General features: G+C 43.7%; 3 protein-coding genes across 3 annotated transcripts; 2 read left to right on the forward strand and 1 right to left on the reverse strand.

Annotated features, from left to right (window-relative positions):
* The first annotated feature begins 3,714 nt into the window (after window positions 1–3,714).
* On the forward strand, window positions 3,715–7,572 carry LOC139350040 (uncharacterized). The gene is made up of 6 exons (XM_070991132.1): window positions 3,715–3,779; window positions 5,499–5,537; window positions 5,796–6,020; window positions 6,098–6,376; window positions 6,907–7,185; window positions 7,316–7,572. The coding sequence occupies exons 1-6, from the start codon at window positions 3,746–3,748 to the stop codon at window positions 7,570–7,572; spliced, it is 1,113 nt and encodes a 370-aa protein (XP_070847233.1). The 5' UTR covers window positions 3,715–3,745.
* A 143-nt stretch (window positions 7,573–7,715) lies between these two features.
* On the forward strand, window positions 7,716–8,489 carry LOC139349823 (PE-PGRS family protein PE_PGRS47-like). Its single transcript, XM_070990821.1, has 2 exons — window positions 7,716–7,820; window positions 7,899–8,489. The coding sequence occupies exons 1-2, from the start codon at window positions 7,724–7,726 to the stop codon at window positions 8,483–8,485; spliced, it is 684 nt and encodes a 227-aa protein (XP_070846922.1). The 5' UTR covers window positions 7,716–7,723; the 3' UTR covers window positions 8,486–8,489.
* Window positions 8,490–11,813: 3,324 nt separating this feature from the next.
* Window positions 11,814–23,691, reverse strand: LOC139349969 (vesicular glutamate transporter 1-like). The gene is made up of 13 exons (XM_070991048.1): window positions 23,200–23,691; window positions 18,375–18,627; window positions 17,637–17,755; window positions 17,436–17,550; window positions 17,238–17,325; window positions 16,779–16,865; window positions 16,270–16,406; window positions 15,942–16,091; window positions 15,685–15,817; window positions 14,919–15,029; window positions 14,591–14,718; window positions 14,067–14,136; window positions 11,814–13,892 (listed from the first exon to the last, which is right to left on the reverse strand). Exons 1-13 carry the CDS (start codon window positions 23,259–23,261, stop codon window positions 13,603–13,605), a joined length of 1,743 nt encoding a protein of 580 aa, XP_070847149.1. The 5' UTR covers window positions 23,262–23,691; the 3' UTR covers window positions 11,814–13,602.
* Window positions 23,692–24,022: the final 331 nt, after the last annotated feature.

A 24,022-nucleotide genomic window follows, 5' to 3' on the forward strand; every position in this document is an offset into this window, starting at 1 on the left:
GGGATAAAATAAAGCAAATAAGTAAAGAAAATGGAGAAAGTGCAGACTCTAGGGGGACTGAGAGAATGGGTTATACGGGAGGTGGTGAGAAATGCTGAAGAAAAAAGCCAAGGTCAAGTCAAAAAAAGATGTGGGAGAAGTGGGAAAAGCAAGGCCTCATTTCAGAAGAACCAGAAGCTACTTTGCCAAGTAATAATGTGATTATGAGTTTGGTCACCACGGCTGATGGAGCAGCGAAGGCTGCGCACAGTGAGTGGGAATCCAGTGGAAAAAAGATATGGGGATCAGCACACAGTAAAATGAGAAAGAAAAAAGACCAGCATGCAATGACGATGGCCATGTGTAGGCTCATGACAGAGATTAAGAAGAAAAATCAGAGACGCCAGGAAAAGGAAATGGAGGATGGATAAGCATACTGGAGGACCAGATGATGGGAGTGTTGCTCTGTGCAGGAGACATGAGAGTCCTGCTGGAAAGACTGGAAGGAAAAGAGATAACTAGATGGCTACTGAAAGCACCAGGAGTAGGACCCTCCGCACGAGACACCATCCCACCGGATATGTTCGGAAATCACCTGTGGGAGGAGCTGAGAAGGTCCTATCCTCCTAAGAGGAAGAGGAAACCAAACAACTGAACAAAAGATTACTAAAGCAGCAAGTGGCTAACAGAGACGCTGAGATAAACAAGACTAAAGCTGAAGTCAAGGCTAAAGATAAGAAGATGGTGATGACACCCAGTGTTGACGAGGGACTAAAGCAGGAGCTAGCCAAGGCAGTGAAGGAAGCTATGCAGGAGCAGGGAACGAGCACAGCCTCCAATACAGAAATACCAAGGAGGGCCAAACAGGAGCCAGTGGGGAGGACAATGGAGAGGAAGAGGATGGAATAACATCTGTTACATCTGTGGACAACCAGGACACTGGAGCACCCACTGTCCTAATAACATGCAATGAGGATATCGAGGACTACAGAGAGGAAGAGGAAGAGGAGGTCCACCGAGAGGCAGAGGAGGTCCAAACATCCCATACTCATCCCAGATACCAGCACATGCATGGGAACCTAAAACTGATTATTGACGGGACCTGTAAACCGAAGCAGGCCAGCTCTGTCCACCACTAACAGAACCAATGGTGGTCTGTGAAATCAAAGGGGAAGACACACTGGCTTCTAGCAGACACTGAAGCAACCTACTCCTCTCTCACCACCCCCTACCCCCTGTCTAACAGAAGCCTAGCCGTTGTGGGGGTCTCAGGCCCACCTCAAGTTCAGCCTGTCACTGTTCCATTGGCAGTGACTCATGAAGGACAAAGACTGACTCACCAGTTTCTACATGCCCCTGAGTGTCCTATCAATCTCCTTGGAAGAGACCTGCTGGCCAAAGGGCGAAGGCGAAGGCGATATCCCTCTGGAGAACAGCAGCGAAGGTGATATCCCTCTGGAGGCTGGCAGCGAAGGTGAAGGCGATACCCCTCCGGAGAACAGCAGTGAAGGCAATATCCCTCTGGAGGCCCGGAATGGAGGCAGGCGAGAGGACCGCTGGGCTGGGAGCCGGTGACGGGGCATCTGGAGCAGGAGGTGGCTGTGGCGCTGGCTCGGTGGGTGACCGCTGCTGCGGCTCCGACTCGGTGGGTGGCTGCAGCTGCGGCTGTGGCTCTGGCCGAGGCTGTGACCAAGGCTTTGGCTTTGACTCTGGCTCAAGCTGCGACTGTTATTGCCGCCCTGGCGGAAGCTTGGGCTCTGGCTCTGGCTCTGGCTGCGGCCGCGGTTGCAGCTCTGGCTGAAGCTTGGGCTCTGGCTCTGGCTCTGGCTGCGGCCGCGGTTGCAGCTCTGGCTGAAGCTTGGGCTCTGGTTGTGGCTTTGGCTGTGGCTGTAGTTCAAGCTCGGGCTTTGGCTCTGGCTGTGGCTGTGGCTCAAGCTTGGGCTGTGACTCTGGCTCTGGCTGGCAGCTGGCAACCTGGGGCTGAGGCTGAGGCTGAAGCTTGGGCTGGTAGCTGGCAACCTGGGGCTGAGGCTGAGGCTTGGACTGGTTCGTGGCCTTATGTCTGCGGACCCCATTCCTTCCTGTGGGGGACATCTTGAAAGCCATCCGCGTTCCCCTGAATGGAGAGCTCTTGTCTTTGGGTCAGCAAGCTGGCCAACTCCAGCACCGAACATGGCTGGAGGGGAGAGAGCTGTTGGCTATCTAGCTTGCCGGCTGTAGTCAGTAGGCCGCTAAAAAGCCTGGGGCTAGCTGACTTATGGACTGCAAATGTCAGGTTACTAATAGACCTGTGGTTAGTTGACTCATGGACTGTGGCTGACAGGGAGCTAGCAGGCCGGTGACTAGCCGACTCAGGAACTGGAGTGGGTGGGAGGCTAGCAGGCTGGGAGTCTGATGGCTTAGGAGTCGAGACTGCTTACTCACAGACTAACTCCTCTTTCAGCATGTATTTAAGGGAGTCTGTCCCGTGCCACAGCCTCGGCATGGCAGGATGACTCCAAAACCAGGTTTTGCTATATATCAACGTCTCTAAGGAGGTTAGAGCAACCCACGCCTCCTGTGGGTCCAAGGAGTCGTCCCAAACATAAAGGGCCAAAAATTCAAAAACAGACTCCACATCTCTCGTCTCCTCCAAACAAGGAAAAAATTCTGCTGGGTACAGTTTTGGTGGGATCATTCTGTTATGATTAGGTGGTCGTTGAGCAAGGAAAAATTAGAGTGTGAACCCAAAAGTGCAGACTTGACAATAAGATGTTGAGCTTCAAGCTTCAAAGTGATTTATTACAAAAGAAGGGAACCAAAAATCCACCAGTTCAAAATTCAACAACACAAAAGGTAAGGCCAGCAAAACCAACAATTCATAAACCAAAATGGGAGAACAAGGACTAGGCCAGAATACTCACAGCTGAACAGGGAACAAGAAAACCACACGCAAGGGGAATGATCCCACAAAGACAAAAGAAACACAGAGACTTAAATAGAGGGGAACTGAACAGACACAGGTGGACACAATCACAATCACACAGGTGGGAAACATACAGGAAGTAAATTAAATTGAGACACAAGAGGGAAGGCTATCAAAATAAAACAGGAACTAAGGCTACCAAAATAAAAGAGGATCCTAAAACATACCTTGTGTCAAGTAACACATAATTTACATACAGAGGAGGATCTAGCCGTCATCTCTTTCAGGGCGCTGTCTCCTATGGATTGGATGGGTCATGTGCTAAGAGGCTGGGACCAGCCTGTGGACCAAGTAGGGAGCACTAAAGTCTAAACCATGGTGACCCCCACCTGCATTGACCAATTAGATACCTGCACATTTCTTTTTTAAACTCTGTGTAATCATAAGTCAAACATTCTCATTCTGGCGGGTGGTTGTAGCTAACTGCTTGCAGACTGCGATTTCCCAGTAGACTGAGATCCATGCACATGTTCTCTATTTTATCAGTGTGTTAATAAATACCCTCAACTGATGATGGAATATCTCCTGACCTCTTTCTGCAAAAATGACCACGCTCACACCCCCTCTATGAAAAGTTGTTCATCTACCACTAAGGGGAAATATTATTGCAGAGGGGAAGTATATTTTAAACATGCAGGAAACCTTTATTACTGTTTTTTTATGTCTTGCAATCCTTGCACACGTGGCCTCTTTGCCCTCCCCATTGCAACTTCCTTTTACATCACTGTATACTTGAAAGTCTGTGAGTGTGGTCACTTCTCTGCACTTAGTCACTGCAGTTGTTCTTGTCGTATCAGGACGATGATGGGGATAAAGCATCTACTGCTCCTGGCAGGTAAGAAGGACCCAATGAAACATGAACAAGGGCTGCTGATGGGAATAAAGGTGGTTCTGCCATTTTCAATTGCAAAGACATTTAAAAAATGTTCTTACATTTAGCTGCATTGTCTCTACTGAATTGCATTTAACAAATATGTAAAAGTTTTGCTTCCATAAAAATCACTGAGGTGCCCTTCAGTTAGCCCTCAGTGGTAAATACTCTCACACTGACCTGTGGTGATCAGTGTGAGAGGATCAGGGTGTTGGTTGAAAAGTCAATTTTCATCATCTACCGACAGGATTAATAGAAGTTAAAACAAAATGAGATTTAAATGTGAGATTCAGTAATATAAATATATTTGTCTATTGTAATAGAAATAACAAATTAGACAGTAAAGAAGCATCTGTGCAACTTAAGCACAATTTCTAATTAACTATATTGCTGAACAATTCAAAGCTGATTATGTATGCACTTACACAGACACTGGCTTTTGCTATGTTGGCATGTAGATTCATTCCCTGGAATGAATCCCTTCAGATTACTCACGTCAGGGTTCATTTAACATTTTATTAATCACCTTTAAAATGAATCATGCATTGCATCAGATTAGAAAAATGTTGGCAGTAAAAAACTGAAAAATCATGTAAATAAAAACAACAATATTACACTTTTTCCATTAAATGATGTTGAAAGAGGCTTTGCTTATATTTTGCTTAAATATGAACACAACAGTCATACACACAGGCGAAGCAGAAATTATACAAATTCATTTTACCCACAGATGTTTTCTGCACCGCAGCATCAAGTAAACGATAAATATTTTATATTATATAACATTTTTTATATATAAGAAATATGTGAAAAATGTTCCTGAACATTTAATTTATCTATTTTTTTCTAAAATGAATGAATAACTTTTCAATCAATCAAACTTTATTCATAGAGCACTTTTCATACAAAGGAGCAGCCCATAGTGCTTTACATAAAAAGCAATTCAACAAATAATAGACACAAGAGATACACATACATACGCACACACACAAATTCAAAAACACTGAGGAAATTAAGTGAGGAAAACTGAGGAAACTTGAGGAACTTTTGTACGTTTGTTAGTCACTTTGTGTAGAACATGGATTACAATAAAATGATTGATAAATGCTCAGAACCGGCTCAGATATTTGTATTTTACATAATTACAGCATTAAACCAAATGTCTTCTAGAAGTTGTAGAAAACTTTTCTCGACTCTTTTTTCATGTTTGCTCATACTGATTAGATTACATTTACAGCTACACACATCCAAAACAAACAAAAGTGATGTGTGTGGAATGTATTCTAGATAAATAATGCTTTAATTGACCACGGAAAATTTAAAAGTCAAAAATATTTTGTGCCTTCAGGTTGATGGTGTGAGAGACGATGCATGGGACTAAAACCTGTTTAAAATTGGATGAGGTAGTCATCAATTTAGCTTCTTAGCTCTTCATCTATTAGCGTTCTCATTGCGTTACAACAGGCACAAATATATATAAACTTAAACTTTTAACTGAAAATCCATGGGAAGAATCACCACAGCTGAGCACACACTGAATCACAAGTCAAATATTTGAAGATGCAAGTGATCATTTTGAATTTTGACTCAGTGTCTGAAATGCTCTGCTCTAAATGGCCGAGACAGATGTAAACTTTGTGTTATGAGTCATAAAAAATTAACCTTCTTTTTATTTTGTGACAGCGTCCGTGCTCCTGGCAAGATGTCAGCAAAAGCCGCAAGGTAATCAGGATTCACACACGTGCAAAAGATGTCAGCTTTAGTGGAGTAGAAGTAGGCCTATATATTTGCATAAAATGGAAATACTCAAGTAAAGTTCAAATACCTCAATTTTACTGCTTCTCACTGGTGTCAGATGTCCATAGGTGGCAGCAACAGTCCTTTGTAGCTTCTTGTAATGACATGAAGTGCAGCAGGTGTCCAAATGCCCAAATGAAGACTTCTTTTCTTCTTCTTTTCCTTTGTCTCCTGCCTCCATAGTTTCTATGTCACCCAAATTGGATCAGATCTTCTCTGGGGACTTACTTTATTTGAGCTGTGACACTGGCACAGGACCGAGCACAGTGATGTGGTACCTCAACAATGAGAAGCAACTGGTAACGGACAAAACATGGAAGATAGCAGTTGCAGCCGCCAAGGACTCAGGCTCTTATGTTTGTGAGAGCAATGGGCTGAGAAGTGACAGTTTCAACGTCATTGTCAACGGTAAATGTACCACGTGAAGTAGGTCAAAATAAAACTGTGAATGCAAACAATGGCATCATCTGTTATTTGCCTTTCAGAATACATTCCCACAGCCTCACTGATCATCAAGACGGGCCACCCAGTGATGCGGGTTGGAGGTTCGGTGATCCTGCAGCTTGAGAACGAAGATGGTCTGCAGGGGTGGAGGTGCTGGGTCAACAGAGGAGCACAGACCAAGAGGATTAAGCTGAGGCTGAAGAATGACAGTGTGAGTCTGGACTTTCAACCCAACAGTCTGTATGTCCCAGAGACCATCTTCTGGTGTACTGATGCTCTCCAGCAACACAGAAGTAACCAAATCATAGTCTGGACCTCAGGTAGGCTTATTTTAATGCTGTTATACTGGAACATTTCTGTGGCTAAAGACTGTTTACACACTGTTCCAAGAGATGATTTGCTTCAAATTTCTTACATGGATTGATATTATAGTCCCTCATACACTGCATTTATCTTAAATCTGCTTTCATGTTGACCACTTCTCTTCTGCCAGCTTGTTTAAATTTAAAGACATGCAGCCAATGCATTAAAAAAGACAAGGAAGTCTATGCCACAGCAGCGACCATAGTGGCAGGCTATCTTTTTATCTCTTCTTTCAGCTGTAGTTTTTTCTAAATACCATCATTTAAAGCTGCAAAAACAGATTTTTTTTTAAGCACAGCATCAGCTTATTATCCTGTAAGTTGCTATGGCAAACTTTACAGCAAACAGTTGCATATTTATGCATCCAGCAGATTTTTAGATCTGTTTTTGGTCTCTACTGTGGCTGCTTCAATATGTTCGCCACCTTGTTTTTCCTTTTAGTCATTTAAATGATTTGGGTAAAACTAATCCAGTCTTCTTCTTTCAGACAAGGATGTATCGCTGGAAATGTATCCTCTGCCTGCTGTAGCTGGGGAGAGTCTGACTCTGAGGTGCCTTGTCTGGGGCACAGATCAAATCACCCAGGCTGTTTTCTACAAAGACAATACAGTCATTACAGCGAGTAAAAGTCCAATCTACGAAGTCTCTGACGTGACAGAAAAAACAGAGGGAAAATATAAGTGTGATGCCACCTTCACACACAAGGCCCGCACCGCAGGACAGCCATACCATATGACCTCTGATTCTCAACCTGTGTTTGTCCAAGGTGTGCATATCTAACCAGCGCTGTTCGACTGCGACAGCCGCAGGTGGACAGAATGAAGTCTCCCTCTTTTGTGTGACACACGCAGTCTTTTCTCCATTTAAAGTCCGTCTCCTCATTTGTCCCTTTTCAGCGACTCCTGTGAAGGCGTCTCTGTCCGAAAAAATGGGCCTGTCGTGTTCTTGTACACGTTGTCCCGGCGGCGCCGACTATCGCTGGTACAAGAATGATGACGTCGGTCAACCAGTAATGCTCCCAAATTTAAACCACAGATTCATGATCCCGAAGGAGAGCGGTTCTTATGCATGTAGAGCTGTGTGGAATGGCGGGAGGTCTCTTCTCAGCAACAGCCATGAGTGTAAGTTCCTGCTGATGGACTTTGGACATTGACAATTCATATTTCAAAGTACTGACAGCCAGACCTATTTTATACAAACACCCCTAATGGGAATTCAACTAATATGAGCTAAAACAGGGTCACAGGGATTTCATACCGTCATGATATGTTCACGTTCTGTCTGTTTCAGATCAACCGCCGATAATGACCATTTTTGTAGTGGTAATCGTGCTCGTGATTCTTGGTCTAGCAGCTGTAGCTGCAGCTTATTTTCTATGGTATAAAAAGAGAAATGGCACAGGTGAGTAACCTCTACTTCTTTCCACTTTTTGTAAGCACACTGAAGGCATCACATAGCACTTCTTTTTGGTTTTTCTAGGACCAATATACGAGGATGTGGGGTTAACGTTACGAGATAAAGGTGATGAGCGATACGAGTCACTGCAGCAGTCACGTGGTGCCCAAAGGGAGGGCGAGTACGACACCCTTCACCCAGAAGCACAGGAGGACAAGAAAGAGAATAAATATGAAGCAATGAAGAAAGGGGAAATGAAAGAAGGGGTGTACCACACCATGGAGGAGGCAGCAGGAGGAGCAGGGGGCTATGAAGCACTGAGGAAAGAGGGAATGAAAACAGAGGTATATCACACCCTGGGAATGGAGGGGACAGCAGGAGGAGCAGGAGGAGCAGGGGGATACGAAGCACTGAGGAAAGAGGGAATGAAAACAGAGGTATATCACACCCTGGGAATGGAGGGGACAGCAGGAGGAGCAGGAGGAGCAGGGGGATACGAAGCACTGAGGAAAGAGGGAGTGAAAGCAGAGGTATATCACACCCTGGGAATGGAGGGGACATCAGGAGGAGCAGGAGGAGCAGGGGGATACGAAGCACTAAGGAAAGAGGGAGTGAAAGAGGGGGTATACCACACCCTGGGGATGGAGGGGGTAGGTGGAGGAGAGGGGTGATACCAAACAGTGGGGCAAGGCGAGGTAGTGGAGGAAAAGAAGTAGGCAAAGTCAGAGGAGCAGAAGACTCAGTCATGAAAAGATAGAGGAGTCTCAGCAGCTTTTATACTGATAAAAAGTCCCATTTCCCACAGACCAGCAGAGTCAGGTGAAGTCAGCTCAAATCCTATGATTCGACAAAAGGTATCAGCGCTATGTGGAAAATGTAAGTAACTTAACAAAAGTCAAGTTAAAACAGAGCAAGGCTATCAAATAGCACAATAAGTAAGATCCTGTATGCTGCATAATATTTGTCAGTGTTTAAGTATATGGAATATTCTGTAAAATGTAAATTGCCATCAGATCTTACCAGAAGAGAAATGTATTCATTTTGTCAAACAGTCAGAAAAACAAAAACAAAAACAAAAAAATGTTTCCAGTGAAAGTAAGCAAAGCCTCACACACAGTCAAGCTGTCAAGTGAATAAGTGGTATTATGTTAGTTGATCTTCAGTCATTTGACTATCAACTAGTTTTTCCAACCCTGAAACTCCTTATACATACAGAAAGCTTCGACTAACAGCATTAGCCGTTTATTCTTCTTATGAGTATAGCAGCACGATGAAACATTTTAAAAATCAGCTTTCAGTGATGGGAAGAGGGTGAGCAAGTTCATGTTTTTCAAGCAAAAAATGTATTTTTCCTTGCCAACACTTTTTAGGTTTTATTGTTTGTACACATAAGAAATGTCATAATATTGTATAGATGCCACTTTTGCTTTAAAATGTAAAAGCACTTTATATTCCAGTGTGTATGCTGACCAGATATCAGCTTAATATGCAGTAGTTTAAGAGAGAACTTCATTCCTGTTGTAGTTTAATGTGCTGAAATAAGTACATTTTAATTACATTCGTTTGTTTTGTTTTATGAGTGCAAGTGCTTCATCACAAAATGCATGTTTAGGTATGTTCAGCCAATTTATGCCAATGAAAGTTCAAGGATTGGAGGTCATTACACGTACAACACAGGGATAATCTTGCTAAATGATGACAATCAAGGTCAAACCAGTCAAAAAAACTGTTTGAAAGTCCTTAGAAAGGTAAGGTTAGGTCAGCCAGTTCAAAAACAAGACCAGCGAACCCAGTTCAACTTGTCGGCCATGAGCAGAAACCTAACCATCACTTTATTTCCATACAGTAAATAGAACCAGGCCGTCTTTGAACGTTATATTGCTGGTTCCTGAGACAAAAGGCGAAACGTGGTTTACAGTTTTGAGAGCTTTATACAGACATTTTAATGGATGGCCTTTTCCTAATGTCAAATACACTGTACTTTATACTGTATGACAATGTATACCCTCACTGCCTCCTACAACTTCCTTTGTACAAGTATTGGATGATATTTTTTCTAGAAATAAAGTTTGAAAAGGCTGTGGTGTTACTTTTGACAACTGCGTAGCGTTGAATGGAGCAAACGAAGCGAGCCTGTTGTTTTATGGGTTGTTTGTAGCCTCGTTTGCTTGTGAGCTTTCAGCCTTCATCTGTCATTCCTCGCCACACTGTCAGTGGTGAACTAAGTACATTTACTCAAATGCTGTACTCAAGCTGCACCAAAGAATCTGTACTTGACTCGAGTATTTCCATTTTCTGCTGCTTTTTGCTTCTACTTACTACATTTCAGGGGCAAATGTTGTTCTTTTTAAGTCCACTACATTTATTTATATTAACTTCAGTTATTTTAGAGGTTCTGATTAATAATATAAACTAGAATAAACAAATGAATTCTGATGTAATATTATGGATAAGGCCATGATTCAAAACTACCCAGCAATAGTCTATGCACAGTAAAAAATAAAAAATAAAAAGCTCCACTGTTATCAGCTGCAGCATTAAAATAATTTAGATATTTTGTTTTTTGGACTGTCCATATTTTAAACTCAGGAGGCTGATGGCGTTTTATGGCCACAGAGAGAAACTCCTTACAGCAAACATAGTCATGTACAGAAGGCTGAGGTATTTACCAGAGGGCAGAAGATCAGGCAGTGTTGGAGAAAACGAGAAAACCGTCCTGGAGAGTCTTGAATGATGTGAAGAACAATCTGGCACTGAGTGAGCGTGGGAGAGCAGCTTAAGTACTGCACTGACTGCTACGAGCCTCAGGTGTGTGATCAGGTGAGCGGCCAGGTGGGTGTGGCTAAGTGTGGAAAAGGACTGACACCACAGGTGAGCAGCTGAGGAGACATGGCAGCAGGTAAGGTGTTTTCAACAGGCATCCAAACCCCCCTGTGCCCACTGTGGGGAGTATTCACCTTTCTGCAGGGGCTTTTTGACACAAGGACGTCATGTCCTGAAACCCTGCAGAGGAGTGGGACACACTGTCTCATAGCCCTTTGGAGTCAAATTGAGAATCCAGTCACCGAGCCAGCAGAGGAGTCCTGAGCTTACGTGTCATGGCAGACGAAGAAACCGTCAGGCTTGCTGTGCATCGCACTCATGGGACACATGGTGTGCAGGCGGATCTCCCCCTTGTTTTCGTGTGGTAAGAAGGCCCTCAGATGAATAACCATGGACCTGAAGGTGCAGACACTTCACCAGGATCATTAGCTTGTTTGCCCTCTTCAGGCCTCACATTCACTTGAGGTCACAGGAATATTTCCCTGGCCATGTGCTGGCCTTCCACATCCACTTATGTGTTGTTGTGTCTTTGCAGGCGCGTCTGTGTCTGTAGCCCTCTAACCACAGGCCGAGTTGGCCCCAATTCTTTTCTCACTGCTGAGTTCAACAGGAAGATGAACAGTGGTGTATAGTGTGCGGTTTCTACCTCATGATTGGGTGGTGAGTGCAAAGATCTCTCTCAGGGTGTCAAGGCGGAGCCTCGATGGAGTAAGAACGCAACTCATAGAACTGGATTTACATTCAAGTAAGTATTTCTTTCACTGGCAGATGGATGCAGGATAATCCCATTGATTTTAGAGATCAGAGCAGGACAGTGAGGGTGAAACCCTCAGTGCCTTTTGCTGGCTGAGGAGAACTGACGCGTTCTATGCTCTGGCGCCATCAAAATCTATTTTTCTTCTCCTTAATTTCCATGCTCTTACACTTAAGCTCAGTGATCGATGCGCTGTCTAGAGAGGAGTACAGCATAATGGGTAACATGAAACCACTGTATCCTAAGGTTTACAGACTTGTTAGTGCCTGAATCTGGGAAGTGGCAAAGGAAAGTGGGCTCAAACAGGGAGAACAGGTGCTGTGATATAAAAAATAAAGACTGATTAAAAAGGTAACACGCAGCTATAATCATCTAATTTTTTTTACAAGATACTTTATGCATATAATACCAAACATTAAAGCCTAAAAACAGGAGCAATGCAGAGGCATTCACTGCCAAGAATATCTGTAATTATTGTACAGGAATTAACACCTCTAGGTTTTATTATGCTATATGTTCCACATGTACATGACTTTTACATATACGGTTTCAAATCCAGAACAAAACTTTTCAACAAGAAATTAATGAAAAATGACAAAAACAGTAAAAACCCTAACATTTAATAATTGACCTATCAGTAACCCCACTCAATGAAACAGTGTCAGCCAAAGTGACATCATTCAGGATCTAACACAGGGATATTTCTTCATCTTTAACCGTCATTCTGGGGCTAGCTAGATACATGACAACATCTACCAATGAAAACAAATAAAACAAACTGCTCATGTGCAGTGAAAATGACTGTTTTCTTGTCCATTATCGGCCTTTTATTTTTCAATTGGTCCTTAGTCAACTGATCGTTTAACTTGCCTTCAGCTTGCTGTACTCTAAAATAAAGCAAAGGGTAATGAAAGTCCATCTTTAAATGAGATTGGCAGCTTTTAACTACGACATATGCTACATATTAACTGGCACCGCACAGCAGCTTCGGCTCACTGGTTTTTGGGCTTTTGCTGCTGTGACAGAGCAGCAACAGAGACCGGCGTGTGTCGGGCTTCTTCGGTTATGTGGCGACAGCAAAGTGCTTTACCTGATGTTAACACTTAAAGCATGAATTGCCTGAACACAACAGTAACATGATAGAGTAACATTAATGAAGCACAGGCTACCTGTAAAGAATATTTAACAAAATTCAGATGTTGGAGTTTGAGGAAGGGATAAGAGTGGCTCTAAACTAAGAACCTAATTTGATATAGGACTGTTATTACCCTGGATAATGTTATTCCTTCATGTCCTATATGAGGCATTTTTATTCCCCAGTTTGTCAGCAGGCAGACAGGTTCGAGGCCTTGCACATAAAACATTTTTGCATGAGGAAATTAAAATGCTACAGCTGCAAATGTATGGGCTATATAGACGTCACAGAGAGCTGTGCACAGTAATATTTGCAGGTGCTCAATTACTTTGTCAGTAGAGGAGTAAACCAATACTACAGAGCAAAAATATTTTGTTGTATTGGCACAAGTAACATGCTTTTTCTTAAAAGTGTGCACATTAAGGAAAAAACTTAACATTGTTTTCAGGAAAAAAAAAAAGCTTTGATAATGTGTGAAAACCTCGGAGCTCCATTTCAGTGATTTCCCGTTTTGACTTCAGTGGACGTGCAAATGCTACAACCATTTATGAAACATTTTTAAAACCAATTAAACTCGACAGGTTTCCACCCAACAGCAGAAATGTGCTTGTGACCGATGTGCACCAAGAGATTTGTAGTCTTGAATGATCAAATACAAGTGAGAGGCATACAAATGAAATCCAAATCCTGTCAGGTAATATAGAAATTCCTACAGTTATTACAGTGAATAAACATCAAAGAAAGCCACGCCAGGCCTAAAACACAGCCCTCCTCCAAGAGTGATTGCAGGGAGGCCTAAAACACTCTGACTTAGATTGTCTCTCACACAATGTACACAGCTGCAATCACACACAAACACACATTTTACATTTACTAACGCCGTCTTCCCCTTCACTGCTGTGTCTCTTGGGATTCAGTTCAGTTACAGTAATACAGTCAGGCTTGCTGAAAATGGTCCCCACCTACATCACTTTTTAGATCCACACTTCCAAAGTTCTCCAGGCCATCATGTGAAACTCCACGCTGTTGATGTACTGTTTCTGCCTCACTGAAGGCTGCGGGGGATGCTGCTGGTTTTATGTGAACTCTCGGTCCCCCTCTCCTCCATAAAGGTAATTATTGGTTCCAGCTGGTTGGACGTATTCCTCAGTTTTGTCCCAGTCTGAGACCCAGCCTCCTCCTCCCATGCCTCCGCCTCCGTTGGGATCCGCTCCCTGGTTCGTGGCTCCGTAGCCTGCTCCGCCACTTGTGCGATACAGCTCCTCCGTCTCGTTCGCAAGCTCATCCTCATCCAGGATGCCGCATTTCTCATCACTCAGCTGCTCTGGCTCCGCCCAAGCTTGCTTCTCTCCTGATGCAAAGAGGCCTGCAGCACAGACACAGACAAGATCAGAGTTTATTTTACATAGAGAAGGGGCTAATCCAAACTGCTGAAGATTACATGAGGGGCAGTGCATAGATTGTTGCATACTTAAACAGTGTAATACTCAGGTTATGGAAGAAAGAGTGGAGGCAGAAATTAAGAGGGGAATATACACACCGTAGAATATAACACCTCCATAATGAACGAGTGAGGCAATAAGAAAGACACCCTGCCACTCCTCCCGTGTCTATCAAAGGATGATGAGAGGAAAAACAGAGGAAGAGAGATTATAAGCAGGGAAAAAGTGGCTTTTTCACTTTCCATGACCATTTCCAGTTAGGAAGATATTCATGCATTAAATCAAACCAATCAAAGCGTGAACTTGTGACTGGAACTGCTAAAGAGTCTGCATGTCTTGTAGCTACATGTGCTAAGTGCTGGTCTGTTGAGCTAATCTCAAATTGTCAGACGTCTAAAATGGCACTTTCTGAGGAAGTGATACCTCTGCTCTTATTTCAGACGGATGAAACATTTTCTATGACCAAACTCAGTCGGCAGTGCACTGTTCATGCGTGAAATGAGGCAATCTGACATGCATGTTTGCTCAATAATCCATGGTTAAAAGAAAAAAACCCTTCAGACTACAAAATAAGAACAGAAATGTGATTTAGGGTATATTTTACGACATAATAAATTCTCACCTTGTGCTTCGTCATGGCACCGACTATAAGTGGGCAAACCATACCGGACAAAGTGCCCACACCATTGGAGATACCCATGAGGATACTAGCATAGCGTGGTGCAATGTCCAGATGGTTGACATTGAAACCTTATGAGGAAGGGTAAATCCAATATTAGCATATAAATGGTAGGAAATAGGAAATATTCACAAGCCCTACAAAGTCTACTGAATATTTGTGGCTAAAAGCTGATGTGGATTTTTGATCCAGATGGGGGCAATGGTGATGCGTGCCACAAAATGTGTGCAGAACAGTTATTTTTAAAAGAAGAATAAAAACATTGTTTCACCGGAAATGGCAAAGCCAGAGAAGCCCACAGCCAGGACCAGGAATGTAATGGCAACACCTTTTGTATGAGAGAAGCCCACCACCAGCAGCAGGGTTGCCTCCATCCCAAACCCTGATGTAGACAAGCAAAACAGCACAGACAACAGCAAAGAATTTTTTTAATACGTTAATCGAAAACACGGTGGTGTCTCAATACAACATGCTTATATAAGTCAACTGAAGGCTGTTTTTCTTCTTCACACTGTTCCCTCTTTTCGTAGAATGCTGTTGAATGAGCAGTAACCCGGCATCACCCCAGAACTGACACCATCCCACAAAGTCATATGAACACTGCACGGTTCCTCATTTGACTTGGCTATTGGTTTTTCTCTGTGGTTCAGAAAAGCCGACAGAAGCAGAGCTTCTGCTTTTCAGTGAGTCATCATTTCCTTATTGCAGCTAATGTTTTTTCACACCAGCTTATTAAACACTGTAGTTGACCCCAACTAGCCAATGAGCCGCTGTGCAGTTTCTCAGGTTCACATGACTAAAATCTGCCTTCTGACTAAATGAGAGTGCTCAGAAAAATGTCTAATCATATCCAGAAAAGGCTGTAAAATGCCATTTTAGATGAGACTTTGACCATGTGGGTACAGTTTTGACCTCTTGGAAGAAAAAGACCTGCTATTATAGGCACAGCCAGTCAGCCACATTGCTTGTATTGTACATCTGTGTTCCCCTTTCTGCAAATCTAATTTTGCCTTCCCTTCATTTTGGCCCTTTCTTACCTCCACAGTTCATAAGTTTCCTGACATTCGTGGTGGTCATGATATGGTTGGAGCGCAGATAATCAGCAATCTGGCCACCAATGGGCACTATAATGGTCATGACGAGGTGGGGAAGTGCAGAAACTATGCCCACCTATATGAGAGGGAAAAAATATTTTTAAGTAATAGATCTGAGAATCTTTCCAGGCAGTATTATGTTATTGTACATAGAGAAAGTGTTGCTCATAACCCACAGTCCACATCACGGTTTCTGTTACCTTGCTAATCTCGAACCCGAAGACCTCCTCGAAGTATGCAGGCTGGCTGATGAGAAGCAAATAGAAGGTCCAGCTTCTGCAGAAGTTTGCCACAATGATGGCGTACACTGGCATGGACGTAAAGAAGGCCCTCCATGGTGTGTTGAATTTCTGTCCCAGAAGAATGTGTTTTACTCATACATGCCTTTGCTTATTTATCTCTACACAAATAAAAAAAGTACCTATCCTTCACATTTGCTTGAAGTGACTGGGCATGAGTAATGTGACTGTCAGCCAGTGTGTGAGTTTGAATCACACCGTTCCCGAGAAATCTTCTCTACGCACTGACCGTTACTGATTGTTGACATGACTCGCCAATGCTTTCCTCGATATATTTTCTCTCCTCCTCAGTGATGGTGGGATGGGCTGCTGGACTTTCGTACGACACCAGGAACCAGAAGCAATACCACATGACTCCAAAACTTCCTGTGGGGAGGGAGGAAGACAGGCAGGTAGGCAGGCAGGCAGGAACGAGAGAAGGAGTAATGTCAGTGTCAAAGCTGGAAAGGTCAAAAAGAACAAGCTGCGAGGTCGACGCCTTGACTGTTACAGACGGATTTAATGTTGAATTCACACATAACGGGTGAGCTTTTTTTTTGCACCTCATATTTATGGTGCTGGCCTTTTGCAGCTCTCTCGTCCGTTCAGTTTTAGTATGTGTCGAGTGTGTGTGTGTGTGATGGGTGTGTCTACACAGCTACTGAAATCAGCATTTTGATGCACTGTACTCACACACCAACCGATTACTGTACTCTGTTTTAACAATTACCTCCAGTCTAAGGGTCAAGGGTCTCTTACCATAGACATAGAAGACAGATGACCACCCTGAGTACTGGACCAGGATTCCAGCTAATGGCATGGCAATCACAGCACCAGCATAAGATCCTAGAAAAATGAGAAACGCTGTGTGTAAGCCTTCAACTAACACTTATAATATCAATTAATCTATCACTCATATTCTCAGAAAATTGTACCAAAAATGCGTCTTCAAATTATGTTTCAAAACCTGAAGTTATTCTATTTCTTGTCATATGTGATGAAGACAAGAAGCACAAGCTCACATTTGAGAAGCTGGAACTAACAAATGTTTGTCATTTTGGCTTGAAAAATAATGTTTAATCACTCATCAAAATAAGTTGCTTATTATGTTTTTTAAAGCAACTAATTACCCAGCAGCAATGAGACCAATGTCTCTTAAAGTTATAATGAGCATTCATTGTTTAAAGACAGAAGCAGGTGTGGTGATGATGGACTCACCGCAAAAGGCTGTCGTGGCCAGGCGACTTCTTTCAAGAGGCGGTGCCCATTTTGCCCAAATACCATGACAGGCCGGGTATGAAACCCCCTGTTGGAATGAGAAGAAAAACTATGATAACTGTTCTGAATAAAACAGAAAAAGAAATCTTCCTCTTCGCCCATATCTTGTGTTTAAGAGGAAGCTATAGAATTACGCACCTCCACAAGTCCTTGAAACACCCTCACAATGATAACACAGCCAAAATGCATCCGTGCTGCTGCAGGGATGAGCATATTCAGGCAAGACGTGGCCACTATGGCAAAGCCAAACACTCTGGAGGAGGAAAGAAAGACACCTTCAGTATGTATAAAAGGATGTGCAGTTTTCAGTTGCATGCCATAAGTAGAGGACTAACAGACCGGTTTGCTGCAAACTTCTGACAGATGAACCCTCCTGGGATTTGGGTCACTATGTATCCCCAGAAGAAGGAGCCGTGGATCATTCCCACTGTTTCTGGATCCCAGTCAAACTGAGCTTTCTGTTTGGACAAGCACATGTGGAAAACATTTCAGTCGGTACATATACTTGAATTAGAGTTTGATCCCTGAAATGCACTGAGGTGAGAATTTATCTGTCTAGTACTACTCATTAAGTTCTGACTGTAACATTTAGAGACAAATTTTCTGAGGACCCAGAGGCAGGTGGATTCACAAGATCATGCAGGTCCAGAATCTATCTTCCAGGATTCAAGTTATACTCTTGCAGCCAAACCGCAGTGGTTTGAACCTATCTGCATCATATGAGGAACAACTGACAGCTACAGGCGGCCGTGGTTTAGGTGTAACCACAGCGCCACTATTTGTTGAAAAATGATAATGACGGCTCCTCAGGAGGTTAGTGTCGATGCTGTTATAGCATCAGTTATATCAGTACTGGAGAGTAGTTTTTCCTTGAAAGAAGACCAAAGACTGGCTTTGGCAAGAGTCCTACATTATACGGTTGATCTGATTGGTTGAAGTTTTCCAACTTTTGGCCAATAGTGTGTGTTCACTCAACACTTATCTCATACATAAATAATCTAGAGACACAGTAATATTTGTTTTTGACCTTTTCCACAAACTCAGACCCCTGTTCCCACCTCATCCGCCGCCACTCACCACTACGACCTCCTTGTTGTCTCTGAAGATGGTGTGGCTGTTGACCATGCTGACGATGGCCACGCCCAAGTTACACCGGATCCCAAAGGAGATGCAGAAGCCAATGCCAGAGAGGATGGCGATGATGTAGCGCCTGGGCAGTCCGAAGCATGTGCAGTCCACTATGGGCATCTCCTTCTCCTCCACCAGCTCCGGCCGGCCCTCCGCCGACAGCTCAATGGTCTCGCCATTTTCTTGCTTCTTCTCAAGAGCTCTGCGAGGAAAGGAGCGAATGGAAAATGTAATATGGAAACAATTGTAGTTTAGACTCAAGTCACATGATCTGAAGTGGTTATCTGGACTGCACCAGGTGAAACATCCCTTTGCTAAGCTGTGTAGCAAACCTCGCCCTTTCTAAACTCCGGTGCCACAGTGAAAACTGATCCTGCTCTGAAGGTATCAGAGAATGACAGCTAGGATTGATAAAAGTGCAGTGATGTGGATGTTCAGGCAATCTTTGTCGCTGTCAATTCGACCGGTAACTCCAGCATCTTAACAAGAGAGAGTCAGAACAGTTGTCTCGTCAGCCGACCACCACTGGAGCTCGCTGACATATATTTGACTTATTCTGTCCTCTCAAGGTGTTAATACTGTATATTGGGTATTTTTGTATTGCAGACATTCACCTCCTGACAGAACTGTTCGGCAGTGAGGAGTACAACGTGAGTAAAAGACAAACAGTGCTGACAGAAACTCCTCCTGGTGAGTAGTTAACTCCTCTTCTGCTCCTGCCTGTAAGCTGTGTTCTTACGGCTTGCTGAGAAACCCTGAGAAACCATGACCTCTGCCAGCCTCCAGTCTAACAGGCATCAAATATGCATCCAAACGCAGCAGAGCATCTATTAAACATGACATGTGCAATGCTGACTTCTCCGATCAGACTTGAGCCCTGCAGGTCCAGAGCACAGAGCCCCTTTTATATTACAGCTTAATTTATTATACATACTTACGTTTTCTAACCTATATGTAGAAGTAAAAGCAAATGTCCCTATGGCCTTGGTATGGTAAGTGTAATTTACAACCACCGTCAAGAGTGCATACAGTATGCAAGAGCTGATTGTGCTTAAGCAAAATATGTCGACTCAGTTCTGCAGTTTTTGGCCAAAATAAACATCCTGCAGTGCAGAGAATGAATAAAGCTCGGACAGGGTCTATTTTATAGAGTATTTGACAGCGGGTTGTACAGGATAGAGAGTGATGCAGTTAAAAATGAGCTGGATTATGATCCTTAGCTGACTGAGCCACTAGGCTGCAGTGTTAGAAGAGTGCTCACACAGTGGCTATTGTGAGCATTCAACATGGCGAGGGTGAAAATTTTTACGTAGACATCATATAAACTTGGAATCTTACAAATATTTAGCAAATGAATTTAAATAATGATTTAAAATGGTCAAGTAAGCTACCACGCACAGTGTAATGCTGTGACAATTTTGATAGCAGCCAAAGTTAAAATTGCAGGCCACCTGACAGCCCAGAAAGATCACATTACGACAACAAAATAACTGGCAAAACATCTACAAAGCTATGAATAAAATGTCCTCAGTGTCGTGCACAAAAATGACAGTTTAAACCATTAAAGCCACTTGCATTTAAAAGCTTTATCTGTGTAATTAAGGTGCATCAACCAGTCAGATGCAGCAATAAGTGATAAGGCAAAAGACACAGGCGTAGGAAATGATGATAACTTTTTCGGTATATGTGCTGTCGCAGCTTCTACTGGAATAAACGGGCCTCCATGTTAGAATCATCCACTGCTTTATACATCGGAGTGGAACACAGAACAGGCCTGAAAAGTCTTACATTGATCTGTAGCGTTGTTAGACGAGCCCCCTAAACCAGTAAACTCCCCTCCCCGGTATGTTGTATCATTAAATAGATGGAGGTGTAGAAATAGTGCAGAGATTTAAACTGATGAAGACCATCAGGGTCAACACACACCCCAAAATCCCTTGTTTGTACAAAGATTTGGTGTCAGCCTTACATGGTGCACAGCAACATGAGCAATGAGACATATGTAGCTGAATGAACCTTGAGAACGAGAATCACAATTCTGAAATTCCAGGGAAAGAAAAGCACTGTCAGCTGATCGCTAAATGTCTTTTTACGGCCATTATCACAGCTTCAGACTGGATACTAACATGACAAAAATCCTTTGAATGTGTTTTTACTTTTACCTTTTCGAAGCACTCAGCTAAAATCTCCAGCAGCAAGCAGACTGGGAAATAACAGCCACACAGTTATGAAACATACATGCTCTATTAGTAACTGTAAGCAGGGGTTCTAACAGTCTCCGGCACTGATCAAGTATTAATGATTCTCTTGAATTATTAATATCTCTGGCTCTTTTGGACTATTTTTGTCTGAGCAGGCCTCTCTCTCTTCATTCTTCCTGTCTCCTCTTCATCTTTAACACTGCCTTTTACCGTCAACTCCCCTGACTCGCGCATAGTCTCACACAATTCACAACATTTGCTTCATCTTCAACACCAGTTTATTTGCTGGTATCCAGTGGATGTTCACATGGAGATTTCTTCCTTTGCAACACAATGGCTGAAATGCAGGTGCCTGTTTTTTCACATTTTTTTTCCTACCATACAGCTCATCTGCTATCTGCTGCAGTGACTTTTCATGTCAGACCCTGAGTTAAAGAAAATCCGTTGTAATCCTTACAATCTAGCTGACCTTCTCTCTGCCGCGGTCGTCACACCACGAGGAAAGGTTGGGGCGCGTCTGTAAACCAATTAAACTCCAAGAAAAATACTTGATTTTGAATCTTGATAACATGTAAGAAAGCTGAATTCACATGAGCCTTTGTGCCAAATGAGTATTCCTGGTTCTCCGTCCAAGTTAATCTCAAGGACAAATGTCAGGGCAGTTCAGCTGCTTGGTTCAGAGTTGAGCCAACAGCTTGGACTCATCGGATAGGAGAGAGTCAAATGACTGGTGTAGATTGAAAGATTGAAAATCGTATCCTCTAATACTGTGGATCAGGAGTAATTCAACATGCACACATTTCAGTTTCTTACAGTTAAACTGAAGGCAGTTCACCGGGGAACAGGATTCAGGAATGAGACGCCTGAAGCACACAGAGGATCCAGGCACAGTGTTCATTTATAAATATCTATATATAGATTAGACCTGCAACATTCTCTTGTTTGAGGCTCTGAAATGTGAGATTTGGCAGTTTCTCCTTGTATTAACATTGTCGTGAGTTGAATATTTTTAGGTTTTGGTCAGATGAGACATTTCATGACATCGCCTTGGGATTTTAGGAAATTTTGACAGTTGTTTTTAATTGTTCTCTGATGTTATGAGGACCAAATGATTCATTTATTCTGAAAATGATTGCATCTCTAATACACAGTGGATGGCTGCAGGACAGAATTGTGTACAGTATAATAGTATATAGTGCAGTATAATAAGAGGGAAAAAGGAGCACAGCTATGACTGCTATTCTCTGTGTGCTCCAGGTAAACTCGTTGCGTGCAGAGAGCAGCATCGGGGAACGGGCCGGTGCGCGTTACGCACGGAAGCAAGGTACCGAGGGAGCACCTGGGAGCACGTGCGGAGCGCTCCACGGAAATGAAATCTTATAGGCCGCTGCGGGCTCTGCTGTAGGTCGAATGGCCTAATCCTGGGTGGCTGTGAGGTGCCCTGAGGAGGACGGGGGGGAGGGGACACAATGACGAGCTCTCGGGCGGAGAGAGGGAGGAGAGAGGTGGCCAAGGTGTACGGCCTGCAGGGATTTACGTGGGCCGACAGCTTGGACGAGCAGAGGCTATTTCTGGAGAGGATTTAAGTGTTTAGACGCTACATCAAATCCCGAGAGAGAGCGAGAGAGAGAGGGGTGTCTATCACCACCTTTTTGCGCTCAGATATCCGCCACTGATCAGACTCCTAACCACCTCACACGCCTTCCCTGCGGGGATGTCGGGTCACGCATTTTATTTTATTTTTTTTCCCCCATCTAACTGAGAATTGGACTGGTTGCAGAGCTGTGGACTTTTCCCAAAACAATTATTTCCTCGGGTGTCTTGTGGATCTAAAATGCCACAAAATAAGACATTTTTTTGACACCATGTCCCCAGCTCTTCATCACAGGTTTTTCAAAAGCCTCACTAAGCTCACTGTCCCACAGTGACAGAACAGGCCACAGCCCCCCCACCGTCAGAGGCCCGTTTTTACTCCACACACACAGTGACTTTAGCAGATTAAATAGACAAACTTTGTCAAACTTTGTGGTAGAAACTGGAAAACACTGATTGTTAAAACATCCACATAAAACTGAGACACGGCTTCTGTAATAGAACAATGTGACAGCAGTGCAGAAAAAGCCTGGAATAAACGAATCCAGCCATCGATCCAGCGCTTCATCTTACACTTTCGGCCTGAAATGAAACTTAATTCCCTTTATTTGGTCCCCAGAAGCAAAATCATTGAACACGAGACTTTGACAGGCTCATTTCAGGTCCCAGAAATTCTTGCATGACTGCAGCCTCTTATAAAGGGATCCGTATGGCAGGGACAGATTCAGTAGCCTAAAGAGGGACAGATGTTGTGCCAGGTCACCCAAACCCGCACTAATCCAGGCCTCTGGACGTTTTGATCTTCAAATGAGCAGTTTGCTTCTCTTTTAAGACAAATTTTCATTTAAAAACCACGTTTCAGCACCTATAGACCGCCCTCCACAAGCTTAATTTATCGTAAAAGTTGTCCTTTCTGTATAACACGTGAAGGCAGCCGCTTTCTATGCTTCGGCATTTTGTCCCAGAGAGATTTTACATACCCGTATATTTTCCCGAGAGTCTTGGCTGCCACGACCTTAAACCTGTCCGGCCGGATCTCCATCCTCACCGCTCCAGGATCCGACCAATGTGCAGTGTTGGGCGCTCCTGGTCGAGCGCACAGCCTTCTCCTCTACCCCCTCCGCCCCGTGATTCTCACTCACACATTAAGAGAGAAAACCTTGATTCGACTTGAACAGCAGACTCCTGAACCCGCAGCCAGCGGCTCTGATTGTCCACAGATTTAATGAGCTTCAACTGCCTTTGTGTAAAATCAACCGAGCAAACATTGTCAGCCACTTTGCCAGAGTCCTGAACGTCCAAAAGAACTTCTGGACATGCTTTGGTGGCCGTGAAGGTTACGCAGCGCCCCGGAGGCAACTTTCGTCAGGGTCCGTGGCCAAACGGCGTCTCTGGCCGTGGTCCTGAAAACAGATTACCGCTGCCTGCGCGCTAATCTCTCCAAGTGTGTGTAGTGAGTGGAAGGTAGCATGTCACTTCCTTCCCCGCAGCCCGGCGTTTTAAGCACCGACTGTTCAAGCAGCGGCTATTCTTGGAGCGCAAGCCTTGAATGGAGGGAGTTGGAGTAAACACCGTCCGATGGAGGCATATTAACAGAGTTCCCAGGTATTTGTAGCGCGGGAGGGGCAGGCTGCTCCCGGGACGATGCGATGACCCTGGGCTGGACTGGATTCGCCTCTCTTTCAAAGGAAGAGCGGAGGTTTCAGTCTAGGAAAAGGAAAAAGGACAAGCTGAATTATAAAAAGTTACAGCTTTTGCGTCGTCTACAGTTAACGGTGGCAGAGCTGCCATAGCGCACCACTA

Source organism: Chaetodon trifascialis, chromosome 21, assembly GCF_039877785.1.
Source record: "Chaetodon trifascialis isolate fChaTrf1 chromosome 21, fChaTrf1.hap1, whole genome shotgun sequence".
Taxonomy (NCBI): domain Eukaryota; kingdom Metazoa; phylum Chordata; class Actinopteri; order Chaetodontiformes; family Chaetodontidae; genus Chaetodon; species Chaetodon trifascialis.